A 22300-nucleotide genomic window follows, 5' to 3' on the forward strand; every position below is an offset into this window, starting at 1 on the left:
ATTTTGCTATACTGTCTGAATTACATTTATACACACCTTTCCCATGCTCAAGGCGCTTACAAACTTTGGATGTAGCATGATTTTAAGCAACAAAAAAAAAATCAATTTTTATATTGGGCAACAGTTATCTTAATTCTAGCATAACTTCAACTAAACATACAAATTTGAGCAGTAGGATCCTTTTGTTACCATGACCTCAAATAAACAACTGTAAAACTTATGTAAAAGCAGACGCTTGACTAGCACTTTGAGTTGTTTCCATGCTGGCTGTACTGCTTAAGCAGCACAACCATTTTAAACCAAGAGATACTTCCACCAGTTTACCAAAGAAGTTTAATTATCACCAAAGAGAGCAACTTAAGAAAAGCACTGAATGAGTGTTGCTCTTCATTCGAATATTCATTCGAATATCCCTGCTCTGCAATTTCCTGTATTAAATTTCTAAAACTCTTTCCTAAGTTTTTTAGTATAATATCAACAATTTTCTCAATAGCTCATTCAGGTAATTTCTGAAAACTACACAACTCTGTATTCCATAACAAGAATCTTATGGGCCGACAATGTCAGTGCCGCTGTTATATACGCTTCTGCTTGAGGTCTGTATATATGAGTGCAAACTAATATCGATCTAGACTGATGGTAGTTTACACAAATGTATAAAATGAGCTTAAACTATATAATATATTGTGTAATTAGTTAATAATGAACTCATCAATTAAACATTAATACACACACACACTGTATATATAAAAGTATACGATTACCTATAACTTGAGGGTTTATAGGTGTCTATTTGAGAGATGCAAGTGTCTTCAGGTTTCAGTTTCTATTAGTGACTTATACTTGTGCACTGCAAATAGTTATCTGTGCTTAGTTATTAGCGTTATTAAGTTCATTTTACTGTTTATCTTTGTGCCTTAAGTATCCTATCAATTATGGAGAATCCACTGCATCCACTAAATAGTATCATCTCCAGACAGAAGAGCAGCTTCAGCGACAGACTGCTGTCAATGTCCTGCTCCACTGACAGATTGAGGAGATCGTTCCTCCCCCAAACTATGCGACTCTTCAATTCCACCCGGGGGTGTAAACGTTAACATTTAACATTATACAAAGTTATCGTCTGTTTTTCACCTGCATTATTATCATTCTTTAATTTAATATTATTTATTGTATCATTATGCTGCTGCTGGAGAATGTGAATTTCCCATTGGGATTAATAAAGTATCTATCTATCTATCTACCTACCTATCAACCCACGTCTTTGTTTATTTGCCTTCTCACTGCCTAGTTTCGATCTGTTTAATGAGTACCGCCTCCTTGCTTTGAGTTGCCAATTGCTTTGAGACTCGCAGCTGGGCTCACTCAGTGGCTCCCTACTTGAGGAGGCTTAAGGTGCCAACAGCACTTCTGTGCAAACTTCCTTGTGTAAAGACAGCAAATTTAGATGTGAGAGTCCACAGAACAAGGACACCAGACAAGGCAACGGAGACACCTACTTAGCTAAGATACTGTCTTTTGCTTTCCTTTCAATGTTGTCTTCAGCATGTGTCATCAATACATTCCTATTATTAACACAAGACACTTCCCTCGCCCCTTTAGCAGGAGAGAGAGAAATCCAGACATCCTTTGTCCGCTGCATCAAGCCACCACTTCAGACACCCTGTTCTCCTTTGGCTTGGGGGACTACCAGTCTGCAGTTAACAAAGCAGATTTTATTATTTTAGTTTTCGCCACCCAAAGGGGTCTCCAAATGGTGGCTCTGACAGAGACATGGGTTCTCTTGGTCAACCAGGCAAAAACAGAGCTTCGTGTGATCCCGGCCAGTCAGTCTGTTCAACTTCCCATCTCTGGACAGCTTGGCTCATGGTCACCAACACCCGCTAAGTCAGTACATAACCTTGGGGTAGTGATTAATGAGCAGCTATCTTTTTCTGACCACATTTCTATTGTTTCACATTCATTCAGGTTCATGCTGAACAACATCTACAACAGCAGACCTTATTGGGCTGAATATGCAGAACAACTTATGGTCCAGGCTTTTGTCTTACTGTGTCTGGACTACTCCAATTCACTTCTGGCAGGAGTATCTGCACATGCTATCAAGCTGCTGCAAATAGTTCAGAATGCAGAAACCAATCTTGTATTTAACCAACTAAGATGGGCACATGTCACTCTTCTCTTCAGATTGCTACATAGGCCCCCTGTAGCAGCAGGAATTAAGTTCAAATCCCTGATGCTTGCCTACAGAGTAGTCAATGGGTCATATTAGGTGTATATGGAGTCAATGGGTCCACATGTATATATTGAGACACGGGCGAAGTGCTATGCTCCTTCTTGCCCACTCAGGTCTGCCAGTGAACAATGTCTGCAATGTCTGGTGAAGCTGCCTTGGCATGGCATCAAGTTTCAATCCAGACTCTTTTCCTGTCCATTTTCTAGTTGGCGGAACAAGCTGTCCACCTCCATCTGAACTGCTGACTCCCTCAATGTATTTAAGAAGCAATGGAAAACCCACCTGTTTTGCATATATGTGTAATTGATTGGGGGAAAAAAACCTATACTCTTTCACATTTTTGGTTGATTTGTTGTTACATTAATTTTAATCGCTTTATTGATTGTTAATCTATGATTGTAAATTTATTAGTTATTACATATTTTCACTCGTGGCAATTAACTTGTTACCGGTCTTACTACACTTGCTGAACAAACTGGCCCTAGACTAATGTTACTCAATTATATTTACCTCTTTTGTAAATCACTTTGGATTAAAGTGTCTGTCAAGCAAATAAATGTAAATAAAAATATACTTCTACATGAATCTGGATACAGTACGTAAGTTAACTCCAAATGCAACTGAAATACCAATTTCTCTTCTTTTTTTAAATTGTATCATATTCCAGTGTTCAGCTATTGTACTAGTTGGGAGGTTGAAACAATTTAATTTAAGCTTTGAAATACTTGAAGGGAGATCATGAACAAATTGAGAGAATCCAACAAAGACAGGCTTTCCATTTGTTGCACAAGTAGCTTGACACTTCCTTTGATATCTGTATTTTTAGAAGTAAAAGCACGGTTATCTATGTTTTGATCCACAGCCAATCTTGTCCTGTTCAATTATTCAGATGAAGAAATTAAAACAGTGATTGATAAATAACAAAGGTTTCCTTGTATTCCATATGCAATGAATCCAACAAACTCAGATGTTGTCATCTCATTGTCATACAGCATGTTAAATACTGTTAATACAGTATTATGTTAAGTACTGTTAAATACAGTACAACTTAAATTTATCCAAGTCATTTATTTTTAAATAAAGTGAATGGCAGTTCTTCACAGGCAATCATATAAGCCACAGTGAAGTTCATTGTCACTTATTTCTTTGCATTTTCCTCTCTGACATGAAACATGACTCAAGCTAATTGTCTGAGGTGCGCTTCTAGCATTCACATAGTCTTTTGATGTTATGTGCCTTAGGCTTGTGTTTTAATTTTCTCACAGATTTTTTTAAATGATATAAACCCATTAAAATTCACTTTTCGCTATAATATCGTCATCTACTTTAGAAAAAAAGTAACACTGTCTGCTTTTCTGTATTGTGCCTAAGCTAGGAAAGCTCATGTAGCCATGAGTTTTTAAAATTATTCTTGCTGTGGGGGTGCATCTTTACCCTGCAATTCAGTTGGCAAAGTTAACACAATTATTGGACCAGTGCTATTAAAATGAGCTGACAAAGTTTGAAAATATTTGGATATTTTGTGCTTTGTGCCCTTATAGCAACCAAGTTCATGCACCTGATTCATGAAAGTAGCTGGTTTTGTCCCTTATTAAGCAGTAAACAAAGCAGAGGCTGAGCTTGAAGAAAGATGTATAGCTCCCAGTTGCTACTGATGACTAAAGAAAAAAAAAAAAAAAAAAACACAATGCACCAGTTTTTTGGGAGGTTTCACATTTACAACAGTTGTACTCACTGTCTGGAAACATGTACCTGTATATGTATTCTGCACCTGTGATAAATTAAATAACTTTTGATAATTTAAAGATGTACTAAACTGTAATAGGCCATTTCATTTTTTCATAAAGTGCAATAGAATATTTCTTTAGCTTTACCAAACTATTTTCTATATATTAAATAATTCATACTTTTGTGATTAAGATTTGATTCAAAATACTATGAATTTATTAAAATTTTAAAAACTTAATTTACATTTGCCTAATATACTATATACACAGGGCAGATGTTAAATACAGAACAATATGCAAATAAAAACCTATTTTCTGCAATACATTAATCATTTTTCCATTCACCAGAAATTTCAAAATTACAGTAATTATTCACTATAAACTGTGTTTAGTTAATTGAATATAAAAAGCATTTAATTACTCATCTAAGAATGCTGGGTACCCCATTTCTTGTAACCACTTAAATTCCTTTTTTCCAGCTTTACATGGTGCTGAGTATCACAGCAAGTCAACTACCACAACTACCATTTACAGCCTGCTTCCGTCTCTGTCCCTCTAGGTCCAGGGACAGAACAGAAACCTTCTCCTAGTTTTTCCTTACTACAATATACTGCATCAAAAGCAATGTATATTTTTTTCCTTAACTAAACTTTACATTTATCTTCTGTACCAGAAGTAGCTCCATAAGTTCTCTTAAGCACTTTTATCAAAGATTTTCATCTTTTGTGAGATTTTTATACATTTTTTCATTGAGGCTATAAGATAATTATTTTGTCTTCCAAATAAATTGAATATTAAACTATAGTAAAATTGTGTGTTAAGGAGAATGATACTAAATAAGGTGCAGCCTTACCATTGCAATCAGGACCAAAAGTCCCCTTTGGACAGCACACTTTAATTGTGTCTATGCAGAACCATTTAAACAGATCTGGATATTTTTGTTTCCTATGTGAAGAAGAAAATAATATAATAAAACTTAATTAGCGTAAATTACTTGAATGAGAAATTAAATACAATGAATACCAAACTTCAGTGAAATCTTTAAAAAAAAAAACAAAACAAAAAAAAAAAACATAAAACTTCTTTAGTTATATAGTTACTAGTTAGTTATATAATGCAAATACATGGTGGAACTAAGCTAGTTCCCATAAATGCCAGAAGTGATTCCACTCTGTTGGGCCCTTGAGCAAGGCCTTTAATCTGGATCAAGCCCTGCAAGCAGGTCCTCCAACTTGTAAAAAAAACCTCACACTGTTTCATTCCACTCAAACTAGTGTGGTGCCGAGGTGTCACCCATTGTACGGCTGCACTTGGGTCCTAATTTGGGATCCTGAGGTGGTTCGTCATGTGGTGGGTGTGTCAACGAGCTGTATCAGTGTATGCTCCTAAACCTCCCCCTCTCTCTCTCAGCAAGAATTTACCCTGTATATGAATCATTTGCTTTTGTCAATATTCCTCTTAGAGTATTTACTGTGCTCTCCACAAGACAATGGAACGAGGACAAAAAGACAAGAAAAAGAGCATTTTTTTCTTATTTGTCTCCCTCTAAATTACTTTAGTAGATAAGTTGTATTGTCCACATCTTGTGAAATGTAGGAAATGGCAAAATACTAACTGTCAGCTTAAATACGTACATTTTTGTGGAAAAAGTACAAAATTATTAAAAATGCAGGCAACAGATCGAATTGGTTTAGGGTACCAAAGCAAACCCTGACAAGTTTTACGTTATTTGTGAAAACTTTTTTCTTTAAAGAAATAAACACATCTCCAATTTATTTCTGTTATTATCTATTATTCAATTAATCTTAATACATGGTTAGGTATTATTTTATTACTTTTTCGGTCATGTGAAGTTTAGGTTGACTTGCTATAAAATGATTATTTCATTTTTTTTCAAAAACCACTTACTGTGTTGCATGGTTGTATAAATAGCGCAATAATATTGCAAAGAGCCAAAACATATTCTCACACCAGACACACAGCAAGAGAGAGATTTGAATGAGCTAAAGTTATGTCATTAATTGGGTATAGTCATATGGGGTTTATTTAGAGTAACAAAACAATCTAACCTGTACATCCATGTGAACATAGGGGGAACATACAAACTACACAGTGACCAGGCCAGTACTAGCATCTGTGCTAAGCAGTGATCCACTGTGCACGCTGCTTGCTTTATTGTATATTATATGTCTGTTAACACAGAAGTCATTTATAAGACAGCAAAAACACACTATTCCTTGAAATTTAAATTACTGAGATGCACTTAATTTTATTATGTGCGGCATATTTTGAAAAGAATTTGAAAATCTGCAAAGACATACTGCGAGTACTGTATTTTATAACATCTATCATCAATAAATTTGCTGCATTATGTGAAATACACTTCTAATACAATGATCAATACTCACTTCTTAAACCACCAGTTTTCAAAATGATCTTCATATTCTTCTACCATATGGTTACACTCAAAATTGCTACTGTCACAGAGATTTTCCAAGATCTCCACAAGGCGAATCTCACTGTTATGTTAATAAAAAAGATTAATTAAAGAGAGAGATCACCATTATTATTAGCCATTACAAATGTCAACATATAACTGCATGTCTTAATCTTAAATCTGTATGTATTTAAGAATCAGGGACATCAACTCAATCAAACTCTTAATTTACAGTAAATATAAAAGATGCCACATTGAAATAGAAGTTTTAAAACAACAAATTACAAATTCTTTAAATGAGGAAATGGATTGCACACCAACAAACATACACAGGAACATCACGTAAAGCCTTTTGCTCTCTATCTCTCTCTCTGTCACATTAAAAACAAAATTGAAGCATATATTAAATGAGATGAAAAAGGAGACTGGGAATGCTGTAACGCAGTCTTGACCCAATAAAAAGCATCAAGACTCAGCAGAAATAAAAATAAAACTGCATGTTTGTATCAAATCGTTGGGAGAGCATTTGAAAAGTTCAAGAAATATTAATCAAATGTGGACAGTGTCACACTTACTTCTATTGTTTAAGTATGCTTATACTTCCCAGAAATAAGCATAAATAACAGCCAGGTCAGTGCAAGTAGCTATGCTGCACAGCAGCAGAGCATAATGTACTATTAAATAAAGTATGTTGTCTACTAATCAAAAATCATCATGATGGAAACTTTGGCAAAATATCTAACTGTATATGTCATTTCAGTCAGAGCTTTTCCTTGGAAACGTCAATCAGGTAAGTATCTTGTCTTTTTGAGAAATAATTAAGAGGTTTTTTCCAGTTAAGCAAGAAGTGTATATCTCTGCAGTTTCTATAATGAGTAGAAATATCTAATCAGCTAAAAATGTGTACAGTGTGCTCACACAAACTATTGGACTACAGTACATTTGCTGTATCTGTGAAAAAAAGGAGACTCAAAAAATACTTGCAAAAGGAATTTGCAAACAGCTTATCAAACTTGACATTCTCTTCTCACCGATGATATAACATGATGTACTGGAAGAATCAGAAAACCTTTTCACTATATAATGTGTTCATATCAGAATGCTCAAGAGGGTCAATTAACCTAACAATATTACCTATGGCCTATTGACATACACTTTTATTTAGCATATACTGCAGACAACATGCTAACTTCTTTCCATTCATCAGTTTTCAAAGTTTACATCACAAATGGAGAAAACTGTCAGACAAAAGCTCTTTACATAGCACTTTTTCTATGATGACCACCATATCAACATGCTATATACAACTATGCTACAGTTGTTTCTATTGACATTAGTCTTAACTGGAACATTGACTTGCTCATGGTCAAATACTGAATTGGAAGCAAGCACTGAACTTAGGACTTTGGTTTTAATTCCAGCACTTTAGCCACTAGGCAAGAACATCTTATGTATACTTATTTGGATGCTATGGATTCAAGGTGCATAGTCCTGACTTTGGTAATCCTGCATTATTTGTTCTAATTTTTTTTTTTTAATAATTTTATTAATTTTATTGTAATCATTCATACAAATAGATAAAAGATAAATTTTTACAAAAAATAGGATTGAAAAACAAGTCGACCCCTACCCCTAAGAGAGAGAGAGAGAGAGAGAGAGAATGGCCAACAGGGTAAAACTTAAGGCTTGTAAACATACCTAAATTGATGAGTTTAATAGGCCAGTAGAGATGGAGAAGAAAAAGAAATGCGGAGAGAATTGCTTCCTTGGTGCTTTAAGAGCTTATTCTAAAATTTTATTGATTATATCCTGCCAGGTTTTAAAAAAAATTCTGTACAGATCCTCTAACTGAATATTTGATTTTTTCCAATTTCAAATACAGTGGAACCTCTAGATACGAGTTTAATTCGTTCCAGCACTGAGCTTGTATAGCGAATTTCTCGTATCTAGAACAAACTTCCCCATTGAAAATAATGGAAATCCAGTTAATCCGTTCCGCACCCCAAATATATCAACATAAAAATCTAATTTTCCTAACAAATAACACTGATAAATTATATATACTGTAGTCTACCTTTAATAAATAACACTGGTAAATAATATAACTGATTATTAAAAGAATCAAAACAGGTGTCCAAAGTGCAGTAGAGCATTCAATAAATCTTTAAATAAATAATCCTTAAAACAGTTGTGAAGTGGAGGTTTAAAATACACAAGAATAACAATCCTTTAACACGAGGTTAAAACGTCAACAGGAAGCAGTCTTTAAAAAAACAGATGACAATCCCCGGTGCTTCTTCTCTGTTAGCGTCTCATCTGCTTCTCCCATGCGGGCTCTGCAACAGGCGAGACACTCTTAATGTAGCTGACCTTCTCTACACCGTCCTGCTTCAGCTGTTTGGGTCGCCTGTTCAGCTCACTGTTCAGCTACACGCGAGCCTGCACTCACTCGCTCTCCCGCACTGACTTCCTACTGCTGCCGATTCCTGCTGCTTCCTGTCTCCTCCTGCAACCTCCGTTCTCTCTCCTCTCTTTTCTTTTACTTCTTCTCCCCCTTAACCGGCTCGCACTTCTCTATATATGCGGGGAGGACATGGCAGCTGCAGCCCATCAGCCACAGGAACAATCATGGATGTGGGCAGTTTCCCACCTGTGCACTTAGGTGAGAAACGCAGACACTGCAGATCGCCCTGCGGCTCGCTACAGCTACCACGCCCCCTCGCTAAGCCGTGAGCTATACCCACAGCCTGGCTCGTGGCTCGTTACACGAGCCAATGCTCGTATTTAGATCTGAATTTTTCGCTCATACTTTCCTCGCATTTTGAATTTCTCGTATACAGAGGTGATCGTATCTCGAGGTTCCACTGTACTATAAAACATCGGTTGCCCACTGACTTAAAAGAGGAGAGTTAGGATTCTTCCAGTTTAGCAAAACAAGTCTGCGTGCCAAAAGTGTAGTGAATGCAATCACAGTTTGTTTGTCCTTCTCCACTTTAAACCCATCTGGAAGAACACCAAACACAGCTGTTAATAGGTTAGGAGGGATTGTGACACCAAGGCTGTCTGAAAGGCACTTAAAAATTTTGGTCCAAAATGATGTTAATTTGGCGCAGGCCCAAAACATGTGACCCAGTGAAACTGGGACTTGATTGCAGCGTTCGCAGGTTGGATCTTGCCCTGGAAACATTTTGGACAGTTTTAGGTGAGACAGATGTGCTCGATATATAACTTTGAGTTGAATAATTGTATGCTTTGTGCATATGGAGCTCGAGTGAAGTCTCTGCATTGCTACTTTCCACTTTGTCCCATTGTCCTCTTGGATCTTTGAAATGGAGGGACTGTAAAATAATTTTATATATTGCAGAGATGGTGTCTAAGTCCTTGAAATTGAGCAATATTTTTTCCAGCATGGACGAGGGTGCAAGATGAGGAAAATCGGGCAGGTTCTATTTAACAAAGTTCCTAATTTGAAGATAGTGAAAGAAATGTGTAGCTGGAAAGTTAAATTTGGAATGTAATTGTTCGTAGGATGCAAAGATGTTGTCTATATAAAGATCTCTGAGCAATTTAATCCCAAATTTTTTCCAGATATTAAAAACTGCATATGTTTGTGAGGGTTGAAAGAGGTGGTTCTCTTGCAGAGGTGCCACAGATAAAAGCTTCTCCATCTTAAAATGCTTTCTACATTGGTTCCATATTCTGAGTGAGTGAAGCACAATTTAGTTATTAGTATATTGCCGATACCTTGCATTTATTGGGGCACAAAGCTGGGAATATAAAGAAGTACAGTAATCCCTCCTCCATCGCGGGGGTTGCGTTCCAGAGCCACCCGCGAAATAAGAAAATCTGCGAAGTAGAAACCATATGCTTATATGGTTATTTTTATATTGTCATGCTTGGGTCACAGATTTGCGCAGAAACACAGGAGGTTGTAGAGAGACAGGAACGTTATTCAAACACTGCAAACAAACATTTGTCTCTTTTTCAAAAGTTTAAACTGTGCTCCATGACAAGACAGAGATGACAGTTCCGTCTCACAATTAAAAGAATGCAAACATATCTTCCTCTTCAAAGGAGTGCGCGTCAGGAGCAGATAATGTCAGAGAGATAGAGAAAAGCAAACAAATCAATAGGGCTGTTTGGCTTTTAAGTATGCGAAGCACCGTGGCACAAAGCTGTTGAAGGTGGCAGCTCACACCCCCTCCGTCAGGAGCAGAGAAAGAGAAAGAGAGAGAGAGAGAGATAGAGAGAGACAGAGAAAAACAAACAATCGAAAATCAATACGTGCCCTTCGTGCTTTTAAGTATGCGAAGCACCGTGCAGCATGTCGCTTCACGAAGCAGCTGCACAGAAGGTAGCAACGTGAAGATAATCTTTCAGCATTTTTAGACGAGCATCCATATCGTCTAGGTATGCGAACAGCCCCCCTGCTCAATCCCCCTACGTCAGGATCAGAGAAAGTCAGCGCAAGAGAGAGAGAGAGAGAGAAAAGTAAGTTGGGTAGCTTCTCAGCCATCTGCCAATAGCGTCCCTTGTATGAAATCAACTGGGCAAACCAACTGAGGAAGCATGTACAAGAAATTAAAAGACCCATTGTCCGCAGAAATCCGCGAACCAGCAAAAAATCCACGATATATATTTAAATATGCTTACATATAAAATCCGCAATACAGCGAGGGATTACTGTACTGCAGAATTTTACTTCTATTGCGGACCAGGCCTGTGTATGTTCATCTGTTTGTGTCCAGGTTTTTATAGCTTGTATGTTTGCTGTCCAGTAATAAAACTGAAAGTTAGGTAGAGCCATGCCACCTTCTACCTTAGGTCTTTGTAGGGTCGCTCTTTGGATACGTGGAAGTTTTGAGTTCCAAATAAATGAGGTTATTGTTGAATCTAATTGCATAAAAAATGATTTACTGATGTATATTGGAATGTCTTGAAATAAAAAAAAGAAGCTTAGGAAGAATATTTATCTTAACAACGTTAATTCTTCCAGCTAGAGTGAGATGAAGGGTTGACCATCTATGCAAGTCTTGCTTAATGTATTTGTTCTAATTTTTATGTATACTGAAAACAATATTTATAGAATAATAAGTGTTCACATATGCATTCTGTAGTTGTTCCTCACACTCACACATTTTTTTCTAAAAGGCAGAAGAATTTCTAGGAAAGCCCTGCGCTGTGACCTCCAAAGGTCATGCAAAAAGACCACTTCCTCTTGAGGATTAATAAAGTATGTCCCCGTCCCCCCCCCCCGCCCAAAAAAAATACAGCCCTGGAATACAATATCTGACTTAATTATGTATGGAAACATTACCTTGTTTCATATTTTGACAATTTTCTTTCTTCCCAGGCAGTATTCCCTCCTCCAAAATTTTTTTTAGATGTTCTGTCTAAACCCTGAAAAATATTTTTTCAAATATAAGTGAAAAATAAAATTAAGAATTACAGCTGTGACATGATGCCATACCTTCAAAAACAAAGGAAGAAACAAAATTCTTGATTGGTTTAATATCCTAATGTGTGGCTCACCATACCCTGAGGTTTAGGGCTAAAATAAGGAGACTAGCAAATAATTTGCATTTAAACTTTTAGGATCAAACCTGTTTGGAATCACAAGCCAAGATACCCATTCCAAAATAGTAACAATGCTGAAACATATAAACGTGTTACAGCAGAGTTTCTTGCTTTTGGAAGAGACCTTTATTTGCTAATAGAATTATGTACAAATCATGGACTGTATGCAGATTTCATTTTGTCTTTCAGTATTTGCTAAAGTTCATTTGTAACCAATGTTTATGTTTTTTTTTCTGTCATATGCTGCATTTGCTCCTCAGTCTTGGTTTCTAGTTAGTTTAGTTTAGTCACTAAAGAGATGTGCAGCATCTTCTACAATGCTCACTTATAAAGGGCAACACTGAAATTTTATGAGCGAGGAAGAGACTGTGGCTGTATACCTAGACAACTTGTACACAAAATCAAGGGTTGACAGACAAATATCAGTTGATTAAGTCTTTATTATAGTCTAAAATGACAGATATTAGAGCATGTAACAATGGAGGAGTAAAAAACATTTACAAGTAGATTCAAGATTAGCAAATACATGCTGAAGCTGGACACTGGATGGCAATACTCACTGTAGGAGTCATGAACAAAAGCACAATTTGAACAAAGTCAACATCTGAACATTTAATAAATAAAAAGAAAGATTGGGAAATTAATCAACAAATGATATCCGTCATAAGTAGCTATGTTTGACATTGACTTACTAATTTCGAACAGGAACCACTTCTCCTATTGAGTGCTAAAAGTAATTTTGTTATACTTTAAATAGGACACTTTTTCCTTTTTCTAGATAGATAGATAGAAGGCATCTCTCACCACATACAGTGCATCCAGAAAGTATTCACAGCGCATCACTTTTTCCACATTTTGTTATGTTACAGCCTTATTCCAAAATGGATAAAATTCATTTTTTTCCTCAGAATTCTACACACAACACCCCATAATGACAACATGAAAACAGTTTACTTGAGGTTTTTGCAAATTTATTAATAAATAAATAAACTGAGAAATCACATGTACATAAGTATTCACAGCCTTTGCTCAATACTTTGTCGATACACCTTTGGCAGCAATTACTGCCTCAAGTCTTGTTGAATATGATGCCACAAGCTTGGCACACCTATCCTTGGCCAGTTTCGCCCATTCCTCTTTGCAGCACCTCTTAAGCTCCGTTAGGTTGGATGGGAAGCGTCGGTGCACAGCCATTTTAAGATCTCTCCAGAGATGTTCAATCGGATTCAAGTCTGGGCTCTGGCTGGGCCACTCAAAGGACATTCACAGAGTTGTCCTGAAGCCACTCCTTTGATATCTTGGCTGTGTGCTTAGGGTCGTTGTCCTGCTGAAAGATGAACCGTTGCCCCAGTCTGAGGTCAAGAGCGCTCTGGAGCAGGTTTTCATCCAGGAGGTCTCTGTACATTGCTGCAGTCATCTTTGCCTTTATCCTGACTAGTCTCCCAGTTCCTGCCGCTGAAAAACATCCCCACAGCATGATGCTGCCACCACCATGCTTCACTGTAGGGATGGTGCCAGGTTTCCTCCAAACGTGACGCCTGGCATTAACACCAAAGAGTTCAATCTTTGTCTCATCAGACCAGAGAATTTTCTTTCTCATGGTCTGAGAGTCCTTCAGGTGCCTTTTGGCAAACTCCAGGCGGGCTGCCATGTGCCTTTTACTAAGGAGTGGCTTCTGTCTGGCCACTCTACCATACAGGCCTGATTGGTGGATTGCTGCAGAGATGGCTGTCCTTCTGAAAGGTTCTTCTCTCTCCACAGAGGACCTCTGGAGCTCTGACAGAGTGACCATCGGGTTCTTGGTCACCTCCCTGACTAAGGCCCTTCTCCCCCGATCGCTCAGTTTAGATGGCTGGCCAGCTCTAGGAAGAGTCCTGGTGGTTTCAAACTTCTTCCACTTACGGATAATGGAGGCCACTGTGCTCATTGGGACCTTCAAAGCAGCAGAAATTTTTCTGTAACCTTCCCCAGATATGTGCCTCAAGACAATCCTGTCTCGGAGGTCTACAGACAATTCCTTTGACTTCATGCTTGGTTTGTGCTCTGACATGAACTGTCAACTGTGGGACCTTATATAGACAGGTGTGTGCCTTTCCAAATCATGTCCAATCAACTGAATTTACCACAGGTGGACTCCAATTAAGCTGCAGAAACATCTCAAGGATGATCAGGGGAAACAGGATGCACCTGAGCTCAATTTTGAGCTTCACAGCAAAGGCTGTGAATACTTATGTACATGTGCTTTCTCAATTTTTTTATTTTTAATAAATTTGCAAAAACCTCAAGTAAACTGTTTTCACGTTGTCATTATGGGGTGTTGTGTGTAGAATTCTGAGGAAAAAATGAATTTAATCTATTTTGGAATAAGGCTGTAACATAACAAAATGTGCAAAAAGTGATGTGCTGTGAATACTTTCTGGATGCACTGTACATCACATGCCTGGGCAGTAATACAGTACTTTAAAATAAAGTTCCAAGAATCTACCAAAAATCACAGCCAAGTCACTGTGTGTGTGAAACATATATTTCCTACCAGTTCCTGCAATGTTTTTTTTTTTTTCTCCTTCAGTTACTCAAGATTTATTCACACATGCTAAAATTGGTTACACTTATTGCCAATTTAAAATTTACTCACTATGAGTAAGTATGGTTGTATGCAAATTGTGCCTTGTAATGTACTGGCAATCTGTGCAGGCTTAATGTTCAATGCCGAGAACAGACTGTGGTTTGTAGCACCCTTAATTTGGATTAAGTGAATCTGAAAATGGATATGATAGTGTTTAAGTTTCCTTTAACACATACCACTTAAATGTAAAAGAATGCTTCCGTTCAAAACAGTATAATAGAAATTAAAGTAACGGAAATTTTGTACACTAGTTTTATTAAGGGTCTTAAGAACCTTGCTGAACCCCAGACAGATCAAACACTTTATTTCTAAAAGGCTTTCATCGGAAGCTGATAAAAGTAAATCTAATTAGTCGCTTTAATTTTCTCTTAAATAGAAGCTTTGAAAAGAACATGTAACTAACTAACGTGTTCAACAGCAACTGGATGAAAAGGAGAGGAACAATTTATTTAGCCAGAAATAAGCAATGAAGGACGTGGAAACTGACAGGTGACATTTACATTTTACAGAACATGCCATAGTACAACTGAAAAACACGTCTACTTTTAAAGAGGCGAGTTAACAATGAACTTACCTTCTCGAAGTTTTCAACTATTGTCTTACATGTTGGACAGGAATTTTTTAAGTCATTTGCTCTTACAAAAGGACAGTAGAAAATATAGGAAAATAACAGCAGTGCCAGCCAGCAGCCTACAAATCGCATAGTAAAAGATCGAGTATGGGTATCATTCAACTACAACACGTAAATCACTAGCCGGTTATTATCTGCAATGTATGCTATTTACTTAAAAAATACATTTAGAGGCTGGTAAAATTATCCTATGAATCAAGGTTACGACTGTAGTTCAAAGCTAAGATCACTAATACAAAACCAAACTATAAAACCACGAATTCATTTAAACCTCAACCTGGTTGGTAAGAAAACAGGATAAGAAAAGATAACCTGAAGGATTCAAGCAAGCCAAATTTCCGCGTCAGACTCAAGTTACTTGTGTGGCCCTGGCTGATTCGCCGAAATCTTTTGTCAATCAAAGCATGAGCCTGTCACTACTCGCCACGTAAAAGGGCAATACATGACCCACGTGGACTAGTTTAAAGCATGTTTTGTCTTCCCCGTTCGACAATGTTTAGTACAATTATTGGAATATTAAAATCGTTACAGTCCCACGCGTTGTAATTCACTTCATTCGTAATTGAAAAGGTTGCCCGTTAAGCTCCGTGTGTGTTACGTATTGAAGCAACATTGAATTCAACCTGATTGATATTCCCGACCTTAAAATCAGATGTGCTGCACACAGTATCACTATTTATCCAACATTTCACTCTTGTTTATGTGTAGACTATTAAGTCACGTGTGTAATTTTGCTAATAAAACTTTCCATGTAAGAAACCCAAAATGACGAACGTAATTTATTTTTTTGTTGTTGGATTTGTCACCGTATAAACAAGCCCCAACCACATCGTTACGTCGTCGCGAACTTTCACCTTTCAACTTAACCGAAGACATGGCGCAAAAGACAAGTGTTAGCGGACAGCGACTGCTGTATTTACTTATTTTTGTTGCTTTTATGCATTTAATAGCATGTCCTTATACAAAAGTGGAAGAAAGTTTCAATCTACAAGCAATCCACGACCTTCTGTATCACAGGCTGGATTTAGAGAAGGTACCGTAAGTGAATGGAAGTTGTTGCATACTCCGTTTGATTATGCATCTGGGCTTCTAAAAGTATGCGTATTAACTATAAAAGCATTTAAAAGACAACTTCAAGTGGTAGTTAAATGACAACTTCAAGTGGTAATTCCCTAGAGCGCAGTCAAATTTGATCCCTTACTGGAGTTTTATTAACGTACCGCAATAATGTGTAATGTTCTCCAATCTCTTTACCGTGTAACAGGATGGCATAAAGATATCGACGAATATTACAAGTCTTAATGCACGCGCGAGAGTAATATACAGAAGGCTGTGTAACGAGGATTTTTAGTGTAGGCAAAAACGTACTACATTATAGTACCCGTGGAACACAGGTTATGTGATCGAAAGAGAAAGGCATTCACCGATGAGAGGTTTCTTATTCAGTAAGATACCACTAGAAAGGTGCCCGTCTGCTTGTATATAATGAAGCAATGGAGCTTTATGTATCGGTTTTGGAAAATTCTGATGTGTATATTGAATATGTAATGAATTAAGTTATAATAAAGTTCATTCCTGCTTTTCAACGCTGCTGAACATTTACATTCTTTTAGAATAGAAATGCATACCATTATGTTACAAAAGTAAAATCGGTTTTCATTCCAGTAATATATCAATGTATTCATTCAGCATCATTCAGTGCATGAGTTACTTCTTTGTGACCGATGCCGTCGGTATAGGCTCTGGTTTATTGCAATAATAACTGAGTTAGTCATGATCAGTAATAAATGAACATAACCGGCTTTTCATCTACTTTTTATCGTATGTTATGATCACCAAAATGCAAATATAACAACAATAGTATAAATACTGATACTGTATTGCTCTCACTTATTCATAAGTGCAAGTTAACTGGGTTTATCACTTGTCTGATCTACTATAATGAAACATAAGAGGCTTTAAATGAAGGAATGGAATTGAAACTGCATGCAAATTTAAGAAATTAGTGCAGGTTTTAAAAAATGTTAACCACCATGTAAAAATTCTCACTCCCAAAGCTTCCTTAGCAATGTTCAAATGTGAATATCGAATAAACACCATTTTCAAAGCAATGTGTGCAAAGTACTGTAGCATCATTCACCAGTTTACCTTTTAAAAATTGTTTGTACCTTGTACTGAAGAGGCAGACAAGTCTTCGTGACAGGTAATACAGCAGGAGTGGGTTCTAGTGACAGAATGGAGTGACTTAGTGGAGATCATTGTGTGAGCCCATATATCATTGTGAGTGCATCTCTTGTGTTTTTCTTATTATTTATGTAGTTACTTGCTGTATTTCCCATCTCTTTTTCAGCAGAAATTGTATCTGAGTTGAATGAGATAATGTCAGAAATTGATCATCCAAAGGCAATTATCAGCCCTTTAATATGTTTTCTGTAGATTTTCCAGTTAGAAGGATTTCATGTTAACTTGACTCCTGTTATGACTGTATTACAAACGCTTTAAATATGAAAAAGTTTGGATACCCATCTTAATTCTTTGGATTTTTGTTTATCATTGGCTGAGCTATCAAAGTAGCAACTTCCTTTTAATATATGACATGCCTTATGGAAACGGTGGTATTTCAGCAGTGACATTAAGTTTATTGGATTAACAGAAAATATGCAATATGCATCATAACAAAATTAGGCTGATGCATAAATGTGGGCACCCCAACATAGATATTACATCAATACTTAGTTGAGCCTCCTTTTGCAAATATAACAGCCTCTAGACACATCCTATAGCCTTTGACGAGTGTCTGGATTCTGGATGGAGGTATTTTTGACCATTCTTCCATACAAAATCACTCCAGTTAAATTTGATGGCTGCTGAGCATGGACAGCCTGCTTCAAATCATCCCATAGATTTTCGATGATATTCAAGTCGGGGGGACTGTGACGGCCATTCCAGAACATTGTACTTCTCCCTCTGCGTGAATGCCTTTGTAGATTTCGAACTGTGTTTTGGGTCATTGTCTTGTTGGAATATCCAACCCCTGCGTAACTTCAACTTTGTGACTGATGCTTGAACATTATCCTGAAGAATTTGTTGATACTGGGTTGAATTCATCTGACCCTCGACTTTAACAAAGGCCCCAGTCCCTGAACTAGCCACACAGCCCCACAGCATGATGGAACCTCCACCAAATTTGACAGTAGGTAGCAGGTGTTTTTCTTGGAATGCGGTGTTCTTCTTCCGCCATACAAAGCGTTTTTTGTTATGACCAAATAACTCAATTTTTGTGTCATCCGCCCAAAGCACTTTGTTCCAGAATGAATCTGGCTTGTCTAAATGAGCATTTGCATACAACAAGCGACTGTTTGTGGCGTGAATGCAGAAAGGGCTTCTTTCTCATCACCCTGCCATACAGATGTTCTTTGTGCAAATTGTTTCTGAATTGTAGAACGATGTATAGATACACCATCTGCAGCAAGATGTTCTTGCAGGTCTTTGCGAGAATGGTTACAGAAAACCCACAGATCACCTCCAATGTTGTGCATATGCCACTCCTTTATTTTTCTTGGCTGGCCAGACCTGGGTTTAACAGCAGCTGTGCCTGTGGCCTTCCATTTCCTGATTACATTCCTTACAGTTGAAACTGACAGTTTAAACCTCTGAGACAGCTTTTTGTAGCCATCCCCTAATGAGACTGAACAATCTTTGCTTTCAGATCTTTTGAGAGTTGCTTTGAGAATCCCATGCTGAGGAGAGTCAAAGGGAAGCACAACTTGCCATTGACCACCTTAAATACCTTTTTTCATGATTGGACTCGCCTGTCTATGAAGTTCAAGGCTTAATAAGCTAATCCAACCAATTTGGTGTTGCAAGTAATCAGTATTGAGCAGTTACATGCATTCAAATCGGCAAAATTACAAGGGTACCCAAATTTTTGCACAGCCAGTTTTTCACATTTGATTTAATTTCATACAACTAAATACTGCTTCACTAAAAATCTTTGTTTGGGAAAACACCACAGTACTCGGATGTTCCTAGGAAATGAAAGACATACCACTGTTATCTTTTTGTTGAAAGTAAATTATTATGCAGGCTGAGAGGGGTCCCCAAACATTTTCATATGACTGTATGTGACATTCTATATTTAATTTCCAAGTCTTGGCAGGAGAAAGATCTACTGTATACCCAATACTAGAAATGGTATTATTGCAAATAGTTGTGTATCAGTTTATTTACAATATTTAGTTTGTTTATTATACAACACAAGAAAGTTTGGCAAGTCAATGTGCCAGCATATTTAGGACCATGTTATAAGTGTAGCAACTTGTAATTACCGTTTTTTTGTTCTAACTTTAATTACTGTATCTGTTTTTGGCTTTTGAGATCAGTATATCATACATGCCTAATTAAAGCAAATGGACTGTGGAATTTTATGTGTTTCAAATTTCTTCATTGATTGTGCTTCACACGTAGGTCATTATTATCTGCTACTGTAAATAGGCGGAGACTTTTTAGAGTTGCAGAATCTGAAAGTTGAAATTGCATATTACATTTTAAGGTTGTAAAAGTGTATATATTTTTTAATAACCAGTAATGTTGTACTGTAACAGTACAGTTTGTTTCATTGCACATCATCATTTAATGGGATCATTCACCCTTGAGTCAACTTGCTGATGCTTTAGATTGCTTTAAAGCAATTTTTTGATGCAGTATGAAGATAAACCAGGCAAGACAAAATAAATTCAGTTTACTCTTTTTACGAGCACTTCCACTTATGATCACAGCATGCTATACAATTAATATAAATATAGCAGCCAAAAGAAGAAGATAGTTTGAAAACAATTTTGCTTTATAAGCATGATTTTAAAAATGTGAGGAACATCACACATTTTATGCAAAAAAAAAACAAAAACAAAAAGAAAACCCATATATACAGGGTCACCAAGAGAAATTTTCGAGCCTGTTACAGCTGCAGCTCGGGCCCCTACCGTGGGGGGGGGGGGAAAAATAAAAAAAAATCATAATCTACTGAAAATAATGCTTAATTTTTTTTTTAAAAATAAAGGTATATTATATAGTCAATGAACAAAACAGAAAAATTACTTTGAAGTTCAAAATAATACTTTATTACAATACTTTATAATTTTTAACCCAATACTGTACTTTTTTATTAGAATATTATTATTGTATGCATTTAATGTAATAAAAGTAAATAAATAATAAAAGAAAGCAGATTAAAATGAAAAAGAATAAAATACTGTCAAAATGGCAAACCTATACACAGTTATATATAAAAAAAAATGTAATAAACATAGCGTATTAGTGAGACAGGACAGTGAGAAGGGCCCTGCCCAGCTCTCTACTCCTGACGTCACTCTTCCCCCTCCCCTAGGCCCACAGCCTATGTCTCGGATTAGCGTGAATATATTGGTCCTGCAAGTGAACTATGATTCTTAATGCAATAAGAGAAGTCGCAAAATCTACCGGAATGTTCAAGCAAATTATAGAAAAAACAAAAAAAAGAACTAAATCTGTTAAGTAGTTCTCATTTGCTAACTAAGCGGAGTTAAGGTTACTCCCTGAGGCAGATGCGTAAGTGAGGAGGGCCCGCTCCTCCCCATAGCCCGATGAGTTTCTGTCGGAATTGCGCTAATAAATCGGTACCGCAAATGAACTATGATACTTCGCACGCTGAGAAAGTTGCAAAATCAAGGGAATGTTCAAGCAAATTATAGAAAAAAGCCCAATCTAAATCCGTTAAGTAGTTCTCTCGTGAAAAGCGGAAAAGACATACAAACTGGTCTAAAAAAGTAGAAAAAAGTTCGTGCTTGGACCATGAAATTTTTAAAACCGTTTCTTAGCGAGCACCTATGGGCCAAGGGTAACCTACATTCCATTTTGTGATGAGTGAGTCAGTGGTATTTGGCTTTTATATATATAGATTACAAAAACACTAGAATATCATAGGTCAAAATAATAATTTTTTATTTTTGTATTAACATCGATTTTCTATTTTACTATTGGTAAAATCTTTTATCTCCATAAAATCAATTTTCATTGGAAGATCATGTTCAATGGACAACAATGCTAAACCATTTAATCTTTCCTGAAGCATAGAAAATCTAGTAAAACTCTTTATTGATGATGACTTATTAAAAGCTCTTTCACCTTCAGTAACTGTTACAGGTATTGTGCAAAAAAATTCTGATTGCACTGCAGATTTTGGGAAATACACCTTGAAGGTGAATTTTATAAATTGCATTTAATAAAAGGTAGTCCCGGAATTATATCTTTGAAAGTGGAGTTAAAGATCTTTTTTTATATGATAATTTTCATCTTTTAAATTTGATGTCAAATTATTTTAATATTTTTTTTTATTAAAATTTTGCAAGAGTCTGACATTTCTTGTTGAGTCATAGTTTAAAAATTTAATATAGGAGAAAATAAATTGCCTATGTCTTTTAAATATGTAAAATGTAATTTAAGTTGAGCGACAATTGCATCTAGTATAACAAGATATACATTCATTTTTAAATGTTCTTGTCTATGACTCCCTGTCTTATTTTGCTGATTAACCAGTTTTCTTCTCTTTGCCCTCTGTGGCTTTTCAAAATTGGATGTTATTACTAACTTCTTTATGAAAGTGTAGCATTAGAAAAAAAATCTTGCCATAGATTTCTAAAATCTTGAAGTTCTCTTAAAAGAGAATCAATGTTTGATGTTGCAATATTAATTGATGTGGTGCTCGATTGCAAGATTTTTTTATTTGTCAATGGAAGCTAACATTTTAAACAACATTATTGCAAAAAGTATAGCTTTAAAAGATGAAAAATATCGTTATCAAACCAGCAGCCTCAGAGTGGCTCTTGTTTGGTAAATTTCCAAGTGAACTTACATCCTGTAAAGTTTTCAAAATAAATGAAAGTTTTAGTGCAACCGGTCAAACTGCATTGATTCTTCAACTATCAGCGAGTTTGAGACAAACCATGAAGAGAACAGACAATTTTTTCTAATATTTGCCACCTGATTGGACTTGAGCTGAAAAATTTTAATAAACACTCAACATTTCCAA

General features: G+C 36.4%; 2 protein-coding genes across 2 annotated transcripts in view; one reads left to right on the forward strand and one right to left on the reverse strand.

The window, feature by feature from the left end:
- Window positions 1–15597, reverse strand: part of creld2 (cysteine-rich with EGF-like domains 2) — a 32070-nt gene extending 16473 nt beyond the window's left edge. The window contains exons 1-4 of the mRNA XM_028812044.2: window positions 15178–15597; window positions 11718–11800; window positions 6372–6482; window positions 4817–4908 (exon numbers count right to left, since the gene is read on the reverse strand). Coding sequence (XP_028667877.1) covers window positions 4817–4908; window positions 6372–6482; window positions 11718–11800; window positions 15178–15306 — 415 coding nt within the window. The 5' untranslated portion in view covers window positions 15307–15597. The remainder of the gene's footprint in view (window positions 1–4816; window positions 4909–6371; window positions 6483–11717; window positions 11801–15177) is intronic.
- Window positions 15598–15901: 304 nt separating this feature from the next.
- Window positions 15902–22300, forward strand: part of alg12 (ALG12 alpha-1,6-mannosyltransferase) — a 28808-nt gene continuing 22409 nt past the window's right edge. Inside the window, exon 1 of the mRNA XM_051933948.1 lies at window positions 15902–16267. Within this exon, the coding sequence (XP_051789908.1) occupies window positions 16109–16267 (159 nt within the window). The 5' untranslated portion in view covers window positions 15902–16108. The remainder of the gene's footprint in view (window positions 16268–22300) is intronic.

Source organism: Erpetoichthys calabaricus, chromosome 1 (assembly GCF_900747795.2).
Source record: "Erpetoichthys calabaricus chromosome 1, fErpCal1.3, whole genome shotgun sequence".
In the NCBI taxonomy this organism is placed as follows: Eukaryota; Metazoa; Chordata; class Cladistia; order Polypteriformes; family Polypteridae; genus Erpetoichthys; species Erpetoichthys calabaricus.